The following is a 15,081-nucleotide window of genomic DNA, read 5'->3' as shown; positions in this document are numbered from 1 at the left end:
TCATGATCCATTCGATCACGTCTCAATATGTTTCTTCAGCACGTGCGGACCCTCTTGTCCGATGCCAGACCAAGCCGCACATATCGTGGTCAGGCTGATAAAAATATAGGAAAATTAATAAAAATGATTTGAAAATTTTGAGTTTTAATCAAAATGACAAAAAATGTAGTAAGTGAATAGTACCATAAGTGATTTTTTAGAATAAAAATATCATTTTTGTTAAAAGTAAATAATACCGGAAATATTTCGTTAAAACTTCCTAAAAATATAGGTCCCACATTTTACATATGATCATGATTAGAGAGTATGATTCTTTTCTTTCTAAATTTTTCTACTTTCAAATTCTTTTTTATTTGAACGGTCATGATTATACAATGTCAACAATTTGTTTTGACTTTTCATAGAGAGAGAAAGACGAAGAGGAAAGTGAGAGAGGATAAGAGGGGAGGAGATTTGGAAGGGAGATAATTCTACTCCATCATGCAAATAGCTAAGTGCCACATTCTGGAGAAAATTTTCATTATGCCTGAAACACAATCCAGTAAATCAAGGGTAATAATACAATTGTATAGAATTTTTTTATTTTAAATTTTTAACCAATTGTATTATTACATTTAGTTTCCAGAGTCGTATTCATGGCATAAATTTTCTTTCCACATTTTGATGGCACAAGTTCATGGTTCACCCATGGCAAGCATCATAATTAGTTAAAATTTAAAATAAAACAAATATAATTAAACGTAGGAGGCATTTAAGAGATCAGATCTCTATTTTTTAATTTTTTAATTTTTGAGATGAGGATTAGTTACAGGACCATCACTATATCGAACTTTAACGATCTGAATAGTTTATTTTTCAAGTTAGACTTCATAAATCATCTTTGCAAAATAATAGCCAAATCGGAAATATTTGAGAAATCTAATTGAGTTTAAAAAAATTGATAACCACTTTGTTCTATATGAAATAATGAAATTTCATCATAATAATTAAATAGGTAATTGGTTTTAAATTAAATTGAATTTGTACAAAAATGACTTGTGAATCGAAACTTACAAAATAGATAGTTCAGATCGTTACAACTAGTCCCTATTTTTACCCAAAATTGGAAATCTTTTCTAGTAAGGGGCCTGATTAATCCGGTAAGCATACAAGGCATGAACAATGATATTATTGCATTTTTCTTTGGAGATGCTCTTCAAAGATGCTCCGGAACCAACCACTTGGTAAAAAAAAAAAAAACACACACACACACACACACACACACACAAAAACACACTCGGAATCGTATTCGACTTGCACTCTCCTCTCGCTTTCCCTTCAACCACGTATTCCAGTTGAAGTGAAGAAGATGCAGCTAGAAGTTCTGGATTACATTTTGGTACCGGCAGGCCTCCTACTGATGGTGACTTACCATCTATGGCTTCTATGCCGAATCATTAAGCAACCCAACGAGACCGTCATCGGCATCAATTCCATCAATCGCCGCTTCTGGGTCCAAGCCATGATGGAGGTAACTCAAACCCTATAAACCCAAATGTTTATTTTCTTTATCATCGTTTAAAAGATCGTTTTTACAATTTTTTTATTCATTTGTAGACTGATTAAGAATCTACCGTCTTTTAAAAGTTCCCACTTAACGTGGTTTAGGAGTTAGGCGACTGGTCATCGCTATGATTAATCATTAGGCGTTTACAAAATAAGAAGGGCTGCTAGACCTGTCTAGGTGTCCGCCTAGTCTGTCGAGATCCGTTTTAGGCACCTGTCTAGGTCGTGATTCCCCTTTATTTTTCGTAAATGTAAGTGGACATTTATGTTTATAATATATAATAAATTTAACTAAAATATGAAGAAGAAAAAAAGGGCCTACGCCTGCCAAGACACCTAAGCACTTGGCCCCTGCAAGTTGCCTGACTAGTAACACCTTTTAGATCTTAGTCATGTATATGAATCAAACAAGTTGACGTTGAATTATGAAGATACTAGTTACCATAACCCTTGGTACTGATAAATAAACGAATGGCTAAAGGGTAATGGTAATAAGAGAATAAATGGTTGAATTATGACGTTTTTACAATTAAATGATTTCATGTAGTAATATAAAGACTTTACATGTAAGGATTATCGTTTGCATGTAACATGAATCCTAGAAATCTCTACAAAACCAACATGAATGATAAAGATTGAATCTTTACTGACTGATTTTGAATTTGTACATGCAGGATGCTCCAAAGAATGGTGTTCTTCCGGTGCAGACTCTTCGAAACAACATAATGGCATCGACCCTTTTGGCCTCGACCGCCATTACGCTCTGCTCTCTCATTGCCCTCTTGATGACCAGCGGCACCAAATACAGAACGACTTTATTCGTCTTTGGGGACCGAACCGAACTTGCATTTTCAATCAAGTTCTTCGCCAATTTGGTGTGTTTCTTGGTGGCATTCCTCTTCAACGTACAGTCCATAAGGTACTACAGCCATGCCAGCATGCTCATCAACGCCCCGTTCAAGAGGATGATGTCGCCGCCGCACCACAAGCAGCAGTACCTCACGACAGAGTACGTTGCCACAACCGTGAACCGAGGCAGCTATTTCTGGTCCTTGGGCCTCCGAGCATTCTACTTCTCGTTCCCTCTGTTTCTATGGATTTTCGGGCCGATTCCTATGTTCTTATCGTGCATTGTTTTGGTGATCATGCTGTATTTTCTGGATGTCACCTTTCAGTTCAATTGGATTGTTGCGGTTGCTGGGGATGAAGACCCGATTCTCATTAAGGGTGATGAGGAGCAAGGCTTGTTCAATGCACCGGGGATGACACATTGTGACGGTACCTCAAGCGAAGTGTGTGGGAAACAGTGTGACAGTGTGTGACTGATTTAGGATACCGTCATTCTCAGTGGATAGATTGACAATTTAATTTGCAGAAAATAGAATGGTTGCAAAAACTAGGGAGCGTTTCAGATTCAATAAAGTTTAATTCAACTGCCGTTAAATAAGTTGATGTATCATAGCATTACATATTTGGAATACTTGGGGTCTGTTTTCATACCCTTATAAAGTTATAAACTATAATGTTCAGTTTGAGGGATTTTGGCATTCTTCGTACAAATCGATAGAGACAGATAAGGAAAGTTCACGCATGTACCACACAAATCGATAAAAAATTCCTTTATGCTTCTGTGTATGGTCAAAGATTCAACGGCTAAGGTTTCTCGTTGCATACTAGAAAAACCCCAAATTTTATTATCCTTAAAATATCGTAGTCGCTCTCAAAAAGGCACCAAACGTTTACATGGAAGTTACAAAGAAAACAAACAGAAAGGCTTTATTTTTACTTACCCAACAAGCTAGCCGGGGATGCAACACAGTTTGTTACACGGATGCCTCACAAAAGAGATCTTTCAGATTCATGTCGAATTCATGATCCATTCGATCATGACAACCAAAACTTGGGCCATGTTTCAACGAATCGAGTTCCAAGATACATAGAATCATGCACTTACGAAGATGAGCAACCGAAGCAGTTACATCTCATATTAATGAGGATGTTTATTTACATTACCTGTCGTTGGCTGAAAGTTGAAACCCTAATAAATTAAGTATATTATGCATCTCCCACCGTCACTGTTTCTTGGGTATCTTCAAGATCTCACGGTTTTTATTGGCATGCTCTGTTGAAGTTTGAGCTATCCAAATATCCTCATCAAGCTTTGGATTTCAATACTCAAAAGTGTTTGAACCCTCTACCTACCAGCTCACTATTAACTTTTCTTGTCGGATCTGCAGATGGTATTCAACATAACGCTATCTGACATCAGAGAGAGATGGCAGAAATAAGACAAAGCAAACTTAAAAACGGAGTTATAAACAATGCGGAGCATGCTTACCGTGGAATTTTAAGTTGGTTTGAATGTATTTTCATAGATTGTATGAATGTACAAGGGAAGGCAGTGTAAGAAGAGAAAAGAGGGGAACCGGTTACAAGCAACCCTCCGCTGAACAAACTCTAATAACCAGGTAAAATCTAAAGCTATCAATCTTAAATTAAGGGATTACATCAAACTGCTAAAACACATATCAACAAGTCAACTAGTCCATACTTTGAGGGATCATGCTTAATGATGAAACCCAGGGAAAAGCTGGCGTTGACTTTAGAAGATCAGCAGCTCGTAGACATATCGAATCCAAGAGTTTAGAATGTTCTCACTCACTCGTGTCTTATGTTGTTCTAATTTGTACCACCTTTCTTATATTTGAATGGTCTAACTAGTAACTGCCATTGTGCAGGAAATATCGCCGGTATTAGTGTTGCCGATATTCTCAACCCTAAGGCCATCTCCAATTGAGAGAGTTAAAGGTCTAAATGTAAAAAAAATAGTGTGATTTGTCCAAAAACTCATCTCTAAACGATGACTAAGTTATATTTCACCAAAGAGGCATTAGGTTGACCAATTCTAGCCCCACTCCTAGCCCCTTTTTGGGGGCTCAGCTTCTCAGCTGCAATAATTGATTCAAATTCAACATTAAATTAATCAAAACATTTAAGGTATAAACTTAAAACTAATAATTTATTGAGGAGGCTGTATTTGCCTATTTGGTTGGAGATAGTATATGAGGATGACATGACTGTTCATTTAAAAATAATTTTTTACAAGACTCTAATTCTGAACGAAACTATGTTTAACCTTTCAATTAGAGATGGCCTAAAGTTCTTCAAGGGGTAGCGGACAGACTGATCCACCCAGACAGTGATGGTTTTAATGTTACAAGATTAGTTGGAGATACACTACATAATGATCTGAAAAACAAAAGGCTCTTGGAGACTCATCTCCTATTGCCCCCATAATGATATGATAAGAATAAACACTTTAGTTATAATCCAATCATCAACATCCGTGTCATTCAGTTTTCAAAATTTTGTCCACCAATTTAGTCTTCTTAGCATAACCCTATATTTTATTTCATCGAATAGAAAGGTGGACACCCGATGGCCGATCAAACAAAAACAAATTATATTCTCCATACACAACGTTTTTTTTAATCTTTGTTAACCGTGATTTCGTATTTAAATAATAACTACACAAATGTTAAATTAGTATATGAGTCATTTATATATAGTCCAGAAAATATATGAAAAAAAAAGAAAAGAAATAAGTTATCAAATCGAATTCAAATTTGAGTTTCTGTGTGTTTGACATTTTTGTATGGAGATGCCTTCCAAGATACTCCTAGACAAACCACTTGGTTATAAAGAAAGCACAAAACCACCGTCGTATTCGATTGCAATCTCCTCTCGCTCTCCCTTCAACCACATAAATAAAGAAAGAAGGGAGGAGGATCATAACTGAAGTGAAGAAGATGCAGCTAAAAGTTCTGGATTACATTTTGGTACCAGCAGGCCTCCTACTGATGGTGACTTACCATCTATGGCTTCTATGTCGAATCGTTAAGCAACCCAATAAGACCGTCATCGGCATCAACTCCATCAATCGCCGCTTCTGGGTCCAGGCCATGATGGAGGTAAGTCGAACCCAACAAACTGAAATGTTTATTCTCTTTATCATCATCGAAAAGACTACTTTTAGAAAGTTTCATTCAATTTGTAGACTGATTAGTCCTCTATGTGAATCAAACAAGTTGAACTTTTCGAATTCATGAATATACTAGTTACCATAACCCTCGTCACTGATAAATATACATATAAGGATGGCTAAACGGTATGATGATAAAGAGAATAAGTGATTCAGATTATGATGTTTTGACTGTGAAATGATATCATGTATTCATATAGAGAAAAATGACTCTCTACATGTAAGGATTATCCTTTTGCATGTATCATGAATCCTAGAAATCTCTACAAAACCAACAGGAATTATAAAGATTTGAATTTTACTGACCAATTTTGGATCTGTATATGCATGAAATGCAGGACGCTCCAAAGAATGGTGTTCTTCCGGTTCAGACGCTTCGAAACAACATAATGGCATCGACCGTTTTGGCCTCGACAGCGATCATGCTCTGCTCTCTCATTGCCCTCTTGATGACCAGCCGCACCAAGGGCGCATTTTTCGTTTTCGGAAACCGAAGCGAGTTTGCGTTGTCGATCAAGTTCTTCGCCATTTTAGTGTGTTTCTTGGTGGCATTCCTCTTCAACGTGCAGTCCATAAGGTACTACAGCCACGGCAGCATGCTCATCAACGCGCCGTTCAAGAAGATGATGTCACCGCCGCACCACAAGCAGCAGTACCTCACGCAAGAGTACGTTGCCACCACCGTGAACCGAGGCAGCTATTTCTGGTCCTTGGGGCTTCGAGCATTCTACTTCTCGTTCCCTCTGTTTCTGTGGCTTTTCGGGCCGATTCCGATGTTCTTGTCGTGCATTGTTTTGGTGATCATGCTGTATTTTCTGGATTTCACCTTTCAGTTTAATTGGGTTGTTGGGGTTGCAGGGGATGATGACCCCATCCTCATTAAGGATGATGAGGAGCAAGGCATGTCCAATGCACCGGGGATTACACATTGTGAAGGTACCTAAAGCGCAGTGTGCGAGAAACCGTGTCACAAGGTGTGATTGATTTGGGATTTGATGGGTCAACAATTTAATATGCCGAGAATATAACAGTATAAAAAACTAGGGAGCAGTTCAGATTCAATACAAGTTGAATCCAACTGCAGTTAAATAAGTTGATGTAACATAGCATTATATATTTGGAATTTTCTATGCAATACACACGTATGATATGACATAGAGATAGTTAAGGAAGTCCATGCAAGTATCATAAAAATCGATTGAAAATTCCATTATGCTTCGGTGTATGATTAGAGATTCAACGGTTAAGGTTTCCCATGAAATAATAGAAAAACCCTGAATCTTATTGACCTTGAAATATCGTAGTCACTCTAAAAAAGGAACCAAACATTTACATGGAAGTTTCTCAGAAAACAAATAGAAAGGTTCCCTCTTTGTTTAAAAAAAGGAAGAGCGAAAACGAAGCTAAAGCTAATATTTGGGCAACTGCTTTCTTGCAAATCGTGGGGCACGTAATAAGAAGCAAATTAAGGCAACAATATTTAAACGTACAGTTTACGTCAATTCTTATGCTAACATTATAAAACATTATGTCAAAAACATGAGGTGGTAGAAAGTCTATGGAGAGTCCCACTTTTGTGAGTGTGTCCTTAGCATTTCTATTTTATTTTTACTTATACCCAACAAGCTAGCTGGAGATGCAACAGTTTGTTACACAGATACCTCACAAAAGAGATCTTCCAGATTCATGTCAAATCAAAGATCCATTTGATCATGACAATCAAAACTTGGGCCATGTTTCAACGAATTGAGTTCCAAGATATATAGAATCATGTATTTACGAAGATGAGCTACTGAGGATGTTTATTTACATTATCTGTCATTGGTTGAAGGTTGAAACCCTAATGAAGTGTATTATGCATCTCCCACTGTCAATGTTTCGGGTATCTTCAAGATGTCAGCATTTTAATTGGCATGCTGGGTTCAAGTTTGAGCCATACCTACCGGCTCACTATTAAGTTTGATTGTCGGATACGCAGATGGTATTCAACATTCAAGTTTGAGCCATACCTACCGGCTCACTATTAAGTTTGATTGTCGGATATGCAGATGGTATTCAACATAAACTCTATCTGACATCAGAGAGAGATGGCAGAAACAAGCGTTGATATGGAAACAAACTAACAGAGCATACTTAAAATGAGTTATAAACAATGCGAAGCATGCTTACTCGTTAATGTGCAATTGTGCGACCAAAAATCCTATCTGTTCGCGTCGTAGATGGCATTCACATGCATGTATTCTTGTCAGTCACGCCTTAATGTCGTCGAGTTTCAATTCAGCTTCATGTTTCCGGCTTGAACGACTATTTCCTCTTTAGATGGATCCACTCTCAAAACTGCAGCTTTCTTTCCAAGGGAAGAAACAGACACCACATTGCCAACCTTGGGAAGCTCAATATTTCACTGAAATACAGAGTGAAAAACTAATACTTGAGAAAAGGTAAAAGACATTCTTGGTTGGTTAAAACTCATCCATGAAGAGATTTGACAGTCAGTACTAAATAATGCTCAATGGTACTGTCGACAAATGTAAAGGAAACAATCAAACAAATTGTTGAGTTATTCCCCAAACCCTATATATGTATTTATATGTATACGAATGTATGTATATGCACAAGAATAGATGATGGACATTCAACGGAAAGTAGGAGTGCATCGTCTTTATCTCCATCAGGTATTCATAAACCAATTAGAACTTTCGAAAGCAGCAGCTCGTAGACATATCGAATCCAAGAGTTTAGAATGTTCTCACTCACTAGTGTCATATGTTGTTCTAATTTGTACCATCTTTCTTAAGTTTGAAGGGTCTAACTAGTAACTCCCTTGTCTGCAGGACATATCGCCCCATATCAGTCCTGCGGATATTCTTAACCCTAAAGTTCTTCAAGAGGTAGAAGACAGACTGATCCACTCAGACAGTGATGGTTTTTACGTTACAAGATTAGTTGGAGAATAATACATAATGATCTCGAAAACAAAAGGCCCTTGGAGACTCATCTTCTATTGCCCCAATCTCCCTCCATTTGCTCTTCCTTCAACGAGATCAGAAGAAGAAATCAAAAGGAGGCTTTGTTTATATATATTTTTTACGGTAACGCTAGAGAGACTAAATTTGCAAAGTAAATGATGTGTCACCAACAAAAATGAGCAATTTTATCAACTGTCAAGTAATAATTCTATCATCAACTTCCATGTCATTTAATTTTTAAATTTTTTTCAATAAATTTAGATTCCCGAACATTGCCCTATATTTTATTTCACAGTTTAACGTCAATTTATATACCAACATTATAAAACATTGTGCCAAAAACATGATGCGGCTGAGAGTTTGTGGCGAGTTTCACTTTTGAGAGTGTGTTCTTAGCATCTCTCTTTTATTTTTACTTACCCAACAAGCTAGATGGGGATGCAACAGTATGTTACACAGATACCTCACAAAAGAGATCTTTCAGATTCACATCGAATCCAAGATCCATTTGATCACGACAATCAAAACTTGGGCCATGTTTCAACGAATTGAGTTCTAGGATATATAGAATCATGTACTTACGAAGATAAGCAACCGAGGCAGTTACATCTCATATTACTGAGGATGTTTATTTACATTCTGTGTCATTGGTTGGAGGTTGAAACCCTAATAAAGTGGATTATGCATCTCCCACCGTCAATGTGTCGGGTATCTTCAAGATGTCAGCATTTTAATTGGCATGCTTGGTTCAAGCTTGAGCTATACCTACCAGCTTACTATTAAGTTTGATTGTCGGATCTGCAGATGGTATTCAACATAACGGTATCTGACATCAGAGAGAGATGGCATATATAAGAGTTGATATGGAAACAAAGCATACTTAAAATGAGTTATAAACAATGTGGAGCAGGCTTACTCATTAATGTGCAATTGTGCGACCAAAAGTCCTTTCTGTTCACGTCGTAGATGGCATTCACATGCATGTATTCTTGTCTGTCACGCCTTAATGTCATCGAGTTTCAATTTCAGCTTCATGTTTCCGGCTTGAACCACTATTTCCTCTTTAGATGGATCCACTCTCAAAACTGCAGCTTTCTTTCCAAGGGAAGAAACAAACACCATATTGCCAACCTTGGGAAGCTCAAATTTAACTGAAATATAAAGTGAAAAACTACTACTTAAAAAATGGTAAAACACATTCTTGGTTGGTAAAAACTCAACCCGTGAAGAGATTTGACAGTCAATACCAAATAGGTCTTGGAAGTTCTAATTGGTTTATGAATACCTGATGGTGACAAAGAGGATGCACTCCTACTTTCCGTTGAATGTCCATCATCTATTCTTGTGCGTTGACTGTTAGTTTCCAATTTATGCTGGCTTGTATGCGTTAAAGTAGGTTGCAGAGATTGAATTGCAGATGCACGGCGTGTTCGTACTTTTTTGTGAAGGATAGAACGGGCCATTGCAGCAGCCTCAGATATTTCTCGTATCTTCCTAAATCTTTGATCACTACTATGTTCCATAATCTTCCCTTTGGCAACCAACAGTTTCTCATACGACTCTCTTGAGAGCCTACAAGTACAAAAATGAACAGATTCACTGTCTGTAACCTTAGATTCATCTAGGCATCATGACTTAGCTTTTATGTTATTTTCTCTTTCTAAAATTTGTTCCCCGTTCAAGACTGTAACACTAAGTTTATATCAGTACTATCTAAACTGGGCAGAAAAATCTCACTTTAGATGATGTTGTCCTTCATATAAAAGCTCTTGAAAATCCTGCTTTAACCGTTCCATATCAATTATCACCTGCATTGGAATTTGGAATGAACAGATTCATTTTAATGCATGACATGAAGAAAACGAGAGATTTCGAACAAAACTTGAAAAAAGCTATGCATGTTACCTCATCTATTCCTGCACTAGCTGCACCATATAGTTCACGGGCATTATCTACAACTTTACCAGGTAGTCCTAACCTTTCAGCTATATTGATTGCATTGGAACGCCCTGTGGAATAGATCTTAATCCTTCAGTCATTATGCAGATGGGTACACCACACGACTACTAGTAAATTATACAGTATGGCTCCTTTCTTCTGTCACCAGGATAACGGATTTAAAAAGAAAAATCAGAACAAAAGCTAAATTTGTTTGTCATAATGGAGACCTGGTACTCCCCAGAGAATCCTGTACGTTGGCTTTAACTTCACTTCATCAAACTCCATACATGCATTTTCAAAGGCCTCATTGCTGTCAAAGAAACAATCTCGTCAACACAAAACAAAGACTTTATAGCAGCGCAAATATTATATAGGCTCATATAGATTTCAAGTTCCAAGATGGGGCAAATTTTGCCTCAATCAACCACATGCAGAACAAACTTTGACCATAAGTCTGACAAACATTTTTTTTTTCCACTAAAAACTGGATGTGTTAAATAGTTGAACTGTCATAGTAATGCAATATTTGCATCTTTAACTTGTATGTCATATACCTGTATTTCAGGGTTTTGAGTTCACCATGATGTGTTGTAGCAATTGTCAACAAAGCACCAGTTTCAGCAAAAGATTCCAGAAGAGACATCCCCAGTGCTGCTCCTTCGAGAGGATTTGTTCCTGCACCAACCTAACAAACGCAAAAGGAGTTGTGTAATACCTGTATTCATCTTTATTTCCTTTTATTTTTCACATTTTTTTTCATTTAAAAAACAGTCAATATAACCAGACCTCATCTAGTAGCACAAGTGAACGACTTGTTGACTGTGTTTGGATGTCCTGCAAGAATCATAAACATATAGTCAAGAATTTTCACCGAAACTCCTGCAGTAAATGTCTCAATCAAGTTTTTATCTATTCTACCTTCGTTGTTGATCATGTTTACCATTTGGAAGCTTTACTAAAGACAAGGTAGAAAAACTTACAGAAAGAACTTTTTTCTTACGCTTATATGTTTTAAGTGGCTGGAAAAGGTGGAAAGCGATTGGGTCAGGGATTGTTCATCACCAATGTCAGCAAAAACTGAATCAAACCAAGGGATTTGTACTGATTCGGAACATAAAACATAAAGACCTGCAATGTGTAAAAAAGGGGGTTACAAGTGTTGAAAGTTGCATTTGTGACAATTTTATGTCCCTAAATACTTTCTACCCGCTTGGAGAGCAATCTGTTTTCATTTCATAAACCTATTCAACCGAAATGTCTGTGGACTGGATATTAACAATCTCAGATTGATAAGAGAAAGTATAACAATTATAGTATCTGTATAATAGTGAGACTACTAGTAAAACTTAAAGGAATGACTAAAAGAATTAAGATATGTTAGATAAACCTGATTTTGCCATCATAGCTGCCAATCCTACGGTCTTTAGGCAAATGGTTTTACCCCCCGTATTAGGGCCAGTGATAACCAAAACTCGTGTTTTTTTAGCTATGAAAAAATCAACTGGAATTGGTCGAGCTTGTTCCAGTTCTTTAGCCTGGCAAACAGAGGTAAAACATTCTTAACAACAAAATATCTGTTTAATAAATATAGTGTCTGCACACTAAGAGATAAGAATTTCCTGCCAGCTGTATTATGAATAATCACCCTATTAAATTAGAGATTACCTTCAATTCTAAGGATGAAATGTCGGTATCTTTTCCTGCTTTCTGTGTAACATTCTCTCCTTGTACTTTTCTTTTGATTTCCTAGTAACAGAACCAAATGTTTATAACATACTTGTCAAGAAGTAAACTACTGACTCTTGATAAGGCAATCACCTCAATGCAAGTCCTATTGATCGCCACTCTATTAAAAGAATACAGTAAAAATAAAGTTGAGTTTAATTCATATAACAAATGGGCACCAGATTACAGTTATGAGTTATCACATAAGTACCATAGTGGCATTCTTTAACTCCTTCCTAGCCTTCTGTAAATTTTCTCTATGTTGGTGAAGTAATAGAGGATGATAAGCTTTCGGCATATACAACACCCATTCACTCTTTGAGGGATCAGATGCTTGTTGATGTTTGTTCCCTGATAAGTTGGTCAAAGTGGAAGGGCCATGCCCTCCTGGTAGAAATATTTTCGGATATGTTCCCCCAAATGATAGACCATAAGTTGCTCGGGCATGGACCTACAAATTAACAGCCCAAACTAATGAATTTCCAACCAAAATAAGAGAAAAAGTAACAGCCGTAATGGCATTTAGAAAAAATTCCATCAAAATATGATCATGCAGTTGGAATGTGCTTCAAACTTGAGTAATGATTCTGAATTTTGTGAAGACTGCTTTTGAGGCATTCATATTTTAAGGTATGAAAGTTTTTTCTTTTATTATCCCCTTTGTTTCTTTAGAAGTTAGTTGATCCCGTTCAAGAATAAAGTGAAAGAGAGAACGAGCTGAAAGAAGATATCATTAAATGGTGGCAGCAACCTACCACATCCAATTGGATTATTCTATTGGATAGTTGTTCAATGTTATCAAGATCCATTTGCATCTGTACAGAAAACAACAAGAAGATAAACATAAAAAAGGGGAAAATATTATATAGCCAGAAAAAGAATAGTTATACCACGTAAAGCCAGAAACCTTTTCTGTTAACATTGAGAGAACTTCTGCCTCAGCTTCTGAAACTAGTACCCTTGTTTGTTGCAACTCATCATTTAGAGGGATAGCAGATAATGGCTCGACAATGCTTCCTATGCCTGAACGACTATAACATTACATCACTTTCAGGACTGAATCAATCAACATCTGAGAGAGAACTACAAAATATGATCAAGACCTTAAAACAATAAATAAAGTGTTGTTTGAATGCTCACAGTTGATAAAAGTTATACAACAAACTTTACAGACCTGGGCAACAGCAGACCCTTGAAATTTTTCAGTTCGTTAGCGCTCGATTTTATGTACCACCTACCATCAATGTTACTCACTTCCTGAGCCAATTACAGTATAATAATTAGAAAAATAATCTTGAAGATGTTACCATATACATCCCTGAACTTGAGCTTCTTACCAGGGAGGGCGTTTCACTCTTGTCATTCCTAATTAGGCTGTCCATTAACTGATTAATCTGAACAGCAGAGCAATAAGTCATACGATAAGTTGTGATTAAGTATGAAGAGAAACAATAACCTCAAGACCAAGAGAATTCATCGTCTTCTCAAATGTCCATGGGCGATGATAAAGAAAACATAAGAAATTACCTTTCCCTCAAGCATCCGAACTTGACTGCGCAATCGTTTCAGATTAGGACTCTAAAACAAGGAACAAAAGTTTTGAATGAGGCAAGAATGCAGGGGAAAAAACGCCATAAATACAAAATAACACAGGTAGTAACGAACCGCAGAGTCTTTAACACTGCCATCTTCATCTATAACTTGCTGTATCAGCTTAACTAGTGACCGATTAACTTCAAATTCCATTATCTGTGCAAGCAGTTAAAAGTAGATACATATAAATTCATTGAAATGTATGTTAACAATGGGTACTACTTATTCGAAATCTCGTGTTGTAAAATTTACCACTTCCGAAAGCGGCATAAAGCGTGTGTACCAATCTGCATCTTCCTTGATAGCAGCTTTAAGATTACTCTGCAAATTCTCCGCGTACTGCAGCATCGCCGCCACAGCTAGCGCTTCGTCTCCGTCCAGTGGCGAACTCCTCCGGATATGTTGTATGGCAGATTGCACCTAAAATCCAGTGAGAAGCAGGCAAAGTCATCAAATTTCCGGGAAATGAATGACAAGACGCATGGAAATTTGGAAGATTGCGTTACCAAAACGACATTGACGCCGGTGAAATCCAAAGAACAACCGCCGTGCTTGCGCATTTCGACGGCGGCGTTGGTTTCGTCCAAAAGCCTGAGGCTTTCTTCATACGTCTGAATGAAAGACCAAAGCTGTGCCTTGGTGGCTTCGCGGCCTAACGAAGTACGCGCGAAGGAGGCGACGGAGTCGCAGAGCTTGTCCCATTCCAAAACCCTAAGACTGTCGTAGTGCGCCTGCGATGTTGTGGCGGACTGGTAATTTAGGGAGGAGATTGAGGCCGCGCGTTTGGCTTTGAGGAAATTACTGGCGCGGTGGCCGAAATTGGTGAAGGTGAGGAAGACGATGGGGTTGGAGATTCCAAACGGAGCGCAAGAAAATAACATTTCTGGGAGCTCGAGCTCAAGCTCTGTGTGGCGGTGGCGGAGCGTTTGGCTGCCAACGGCTACAAGTGGCGGTACTGGTTTCTCAGAGCTCACAGGATGACCAGACAAGGCAGCGTGTGGTGTTGGGCGACTAGCCGTCTTATGGATTGTGGGCCGGGTGGACCGCATCCGGAAGTCCAATAACAATTTTGGCATGTAATGGGCTCAAATTAAGTGAAAGAGATTCGTTGACCATTTGGCCCATTTCAATGTCAAACGTTATAATTTCATACAAATAATCAAGAAAAAAGGTAAGACTAGAAGGTTTTATAAAAATAAATAAATAAATAAACCCTAGCCGTTAATTCGATTTTCTTTCATGTACAGATACAAGTGATCAAACACT

The 15,081-nt window shown here is 37.6% G+C and overlaps 3 protein-coding genes across 4 annotated transcripts; 2 read left to right on the top strand and 1 right to left on the bottom strand.

Annotated features, from left to right (window-relative positions):
• Window positions 1-1,348: 1,348 nt before the first annotated feature.
• Window positions 1,349-3,025, top strand: LOC137733257 (uncharacterized). Its single transcript, XM_068472404.1, has 2 exons — window positions 1,349-1,510; window positions 2,220-3,025. The coding sequence occupies exons 1-2, from the start codon at window positions 1,349-1,351 to the stop codon at window positions 2,865-2,867; spliced, it is 810 nt and encodes a 269-aa protein (XP_068328505.1). The 3' UTR covers window positions 2,868-3,025.
• A 2,329-nt stretch (window positions 3,026-5,354) lies between these two features.
• On the top strand, window positions 5,355-6,688 carry LOC137734584 (uncharacterized). Its single transcript, XM_068473820.1, has 2 exons — window positions 5,355-5,516; window positions 5,926-6,688. The coding sequence occupies exons 1-2, from the start codon at window positions 5,355-5,357 to the stop codon at window positions 6,529-6,531; spliced, it is 768 nt and encodes a 255-aa protein (XP_068329921.1). The 3' UTR covers window positions 6,532-6,688.
• A 2,257-nt stretch (window positions 6,689-8,945) lies between these two features.
• LOC137734633 (uncharacterized) lies at window positions 8,946-14,891 on the bottom strand. 2 transcript variants are annotated; one of them, XM_068473881.1, is made up of 20 exons: window positions 14,322-14,891; window positions 14,068-14,235; window positions 13,888-13,971; window positions 13,750-13,800; window positions 13,560-13,616; window positions 13,397-13,479; window positions 13,130-13,253; window positions 12,978-13,037; window positions 12,434-12,673; window positions 12,163-12,243; window positions 11,885-12,032; window positions 11,498-11,625; window positions 11,284-11,331; window positions 11,052-11,182; window positions 10,725-10,807; window positions 10,462-10,565; window positions 10,294-10,364; window positions 9,842-10,128; window positions 9,473-9,707; window positions 8,946-9,382 (listed from the first exon to the last, which is right to left on the bottom strand). In XM_068473881.1, exons 1-19 carry the CDS (start codon window positions 14,889-14,891, stop codon window positions 9,553-9,555), a joined length of 2,673 nt encoding a protein of 890 aa, XP_068329982.1. In that variant the 3' UTR covers window positions 8,946-9,382; window positions 9,473-9,552. The 2 variants fall into 2 exon arrangements, with proteins under 2 accessions (XP_068329982.1, XP_068329983.1); XM_068473882.1 differs by having other exon boundaries at window positions 8,946-9,354.
• Window positions 14,892-15,081: the final 190 nt, after the last annotated feature.

This window comes from Pyrus communis, chromosome 5 (assembly GCF_963583255.1).
Source record: "Pyrus communis chromosome 5, drPyrComm1.1, whole genome shotgun sequence".
Lineage (NCBI taxonomy): Eukaryota > Viridiplantae > Streptophyta > Magnoliopsida > Rosales > Rosaceae > Pyrus > Pyrus communis.
Note: the sequence above shows the minus strand (reverse complement) of the source record. Positions and strands in the feature narration are given on the sequence as shown.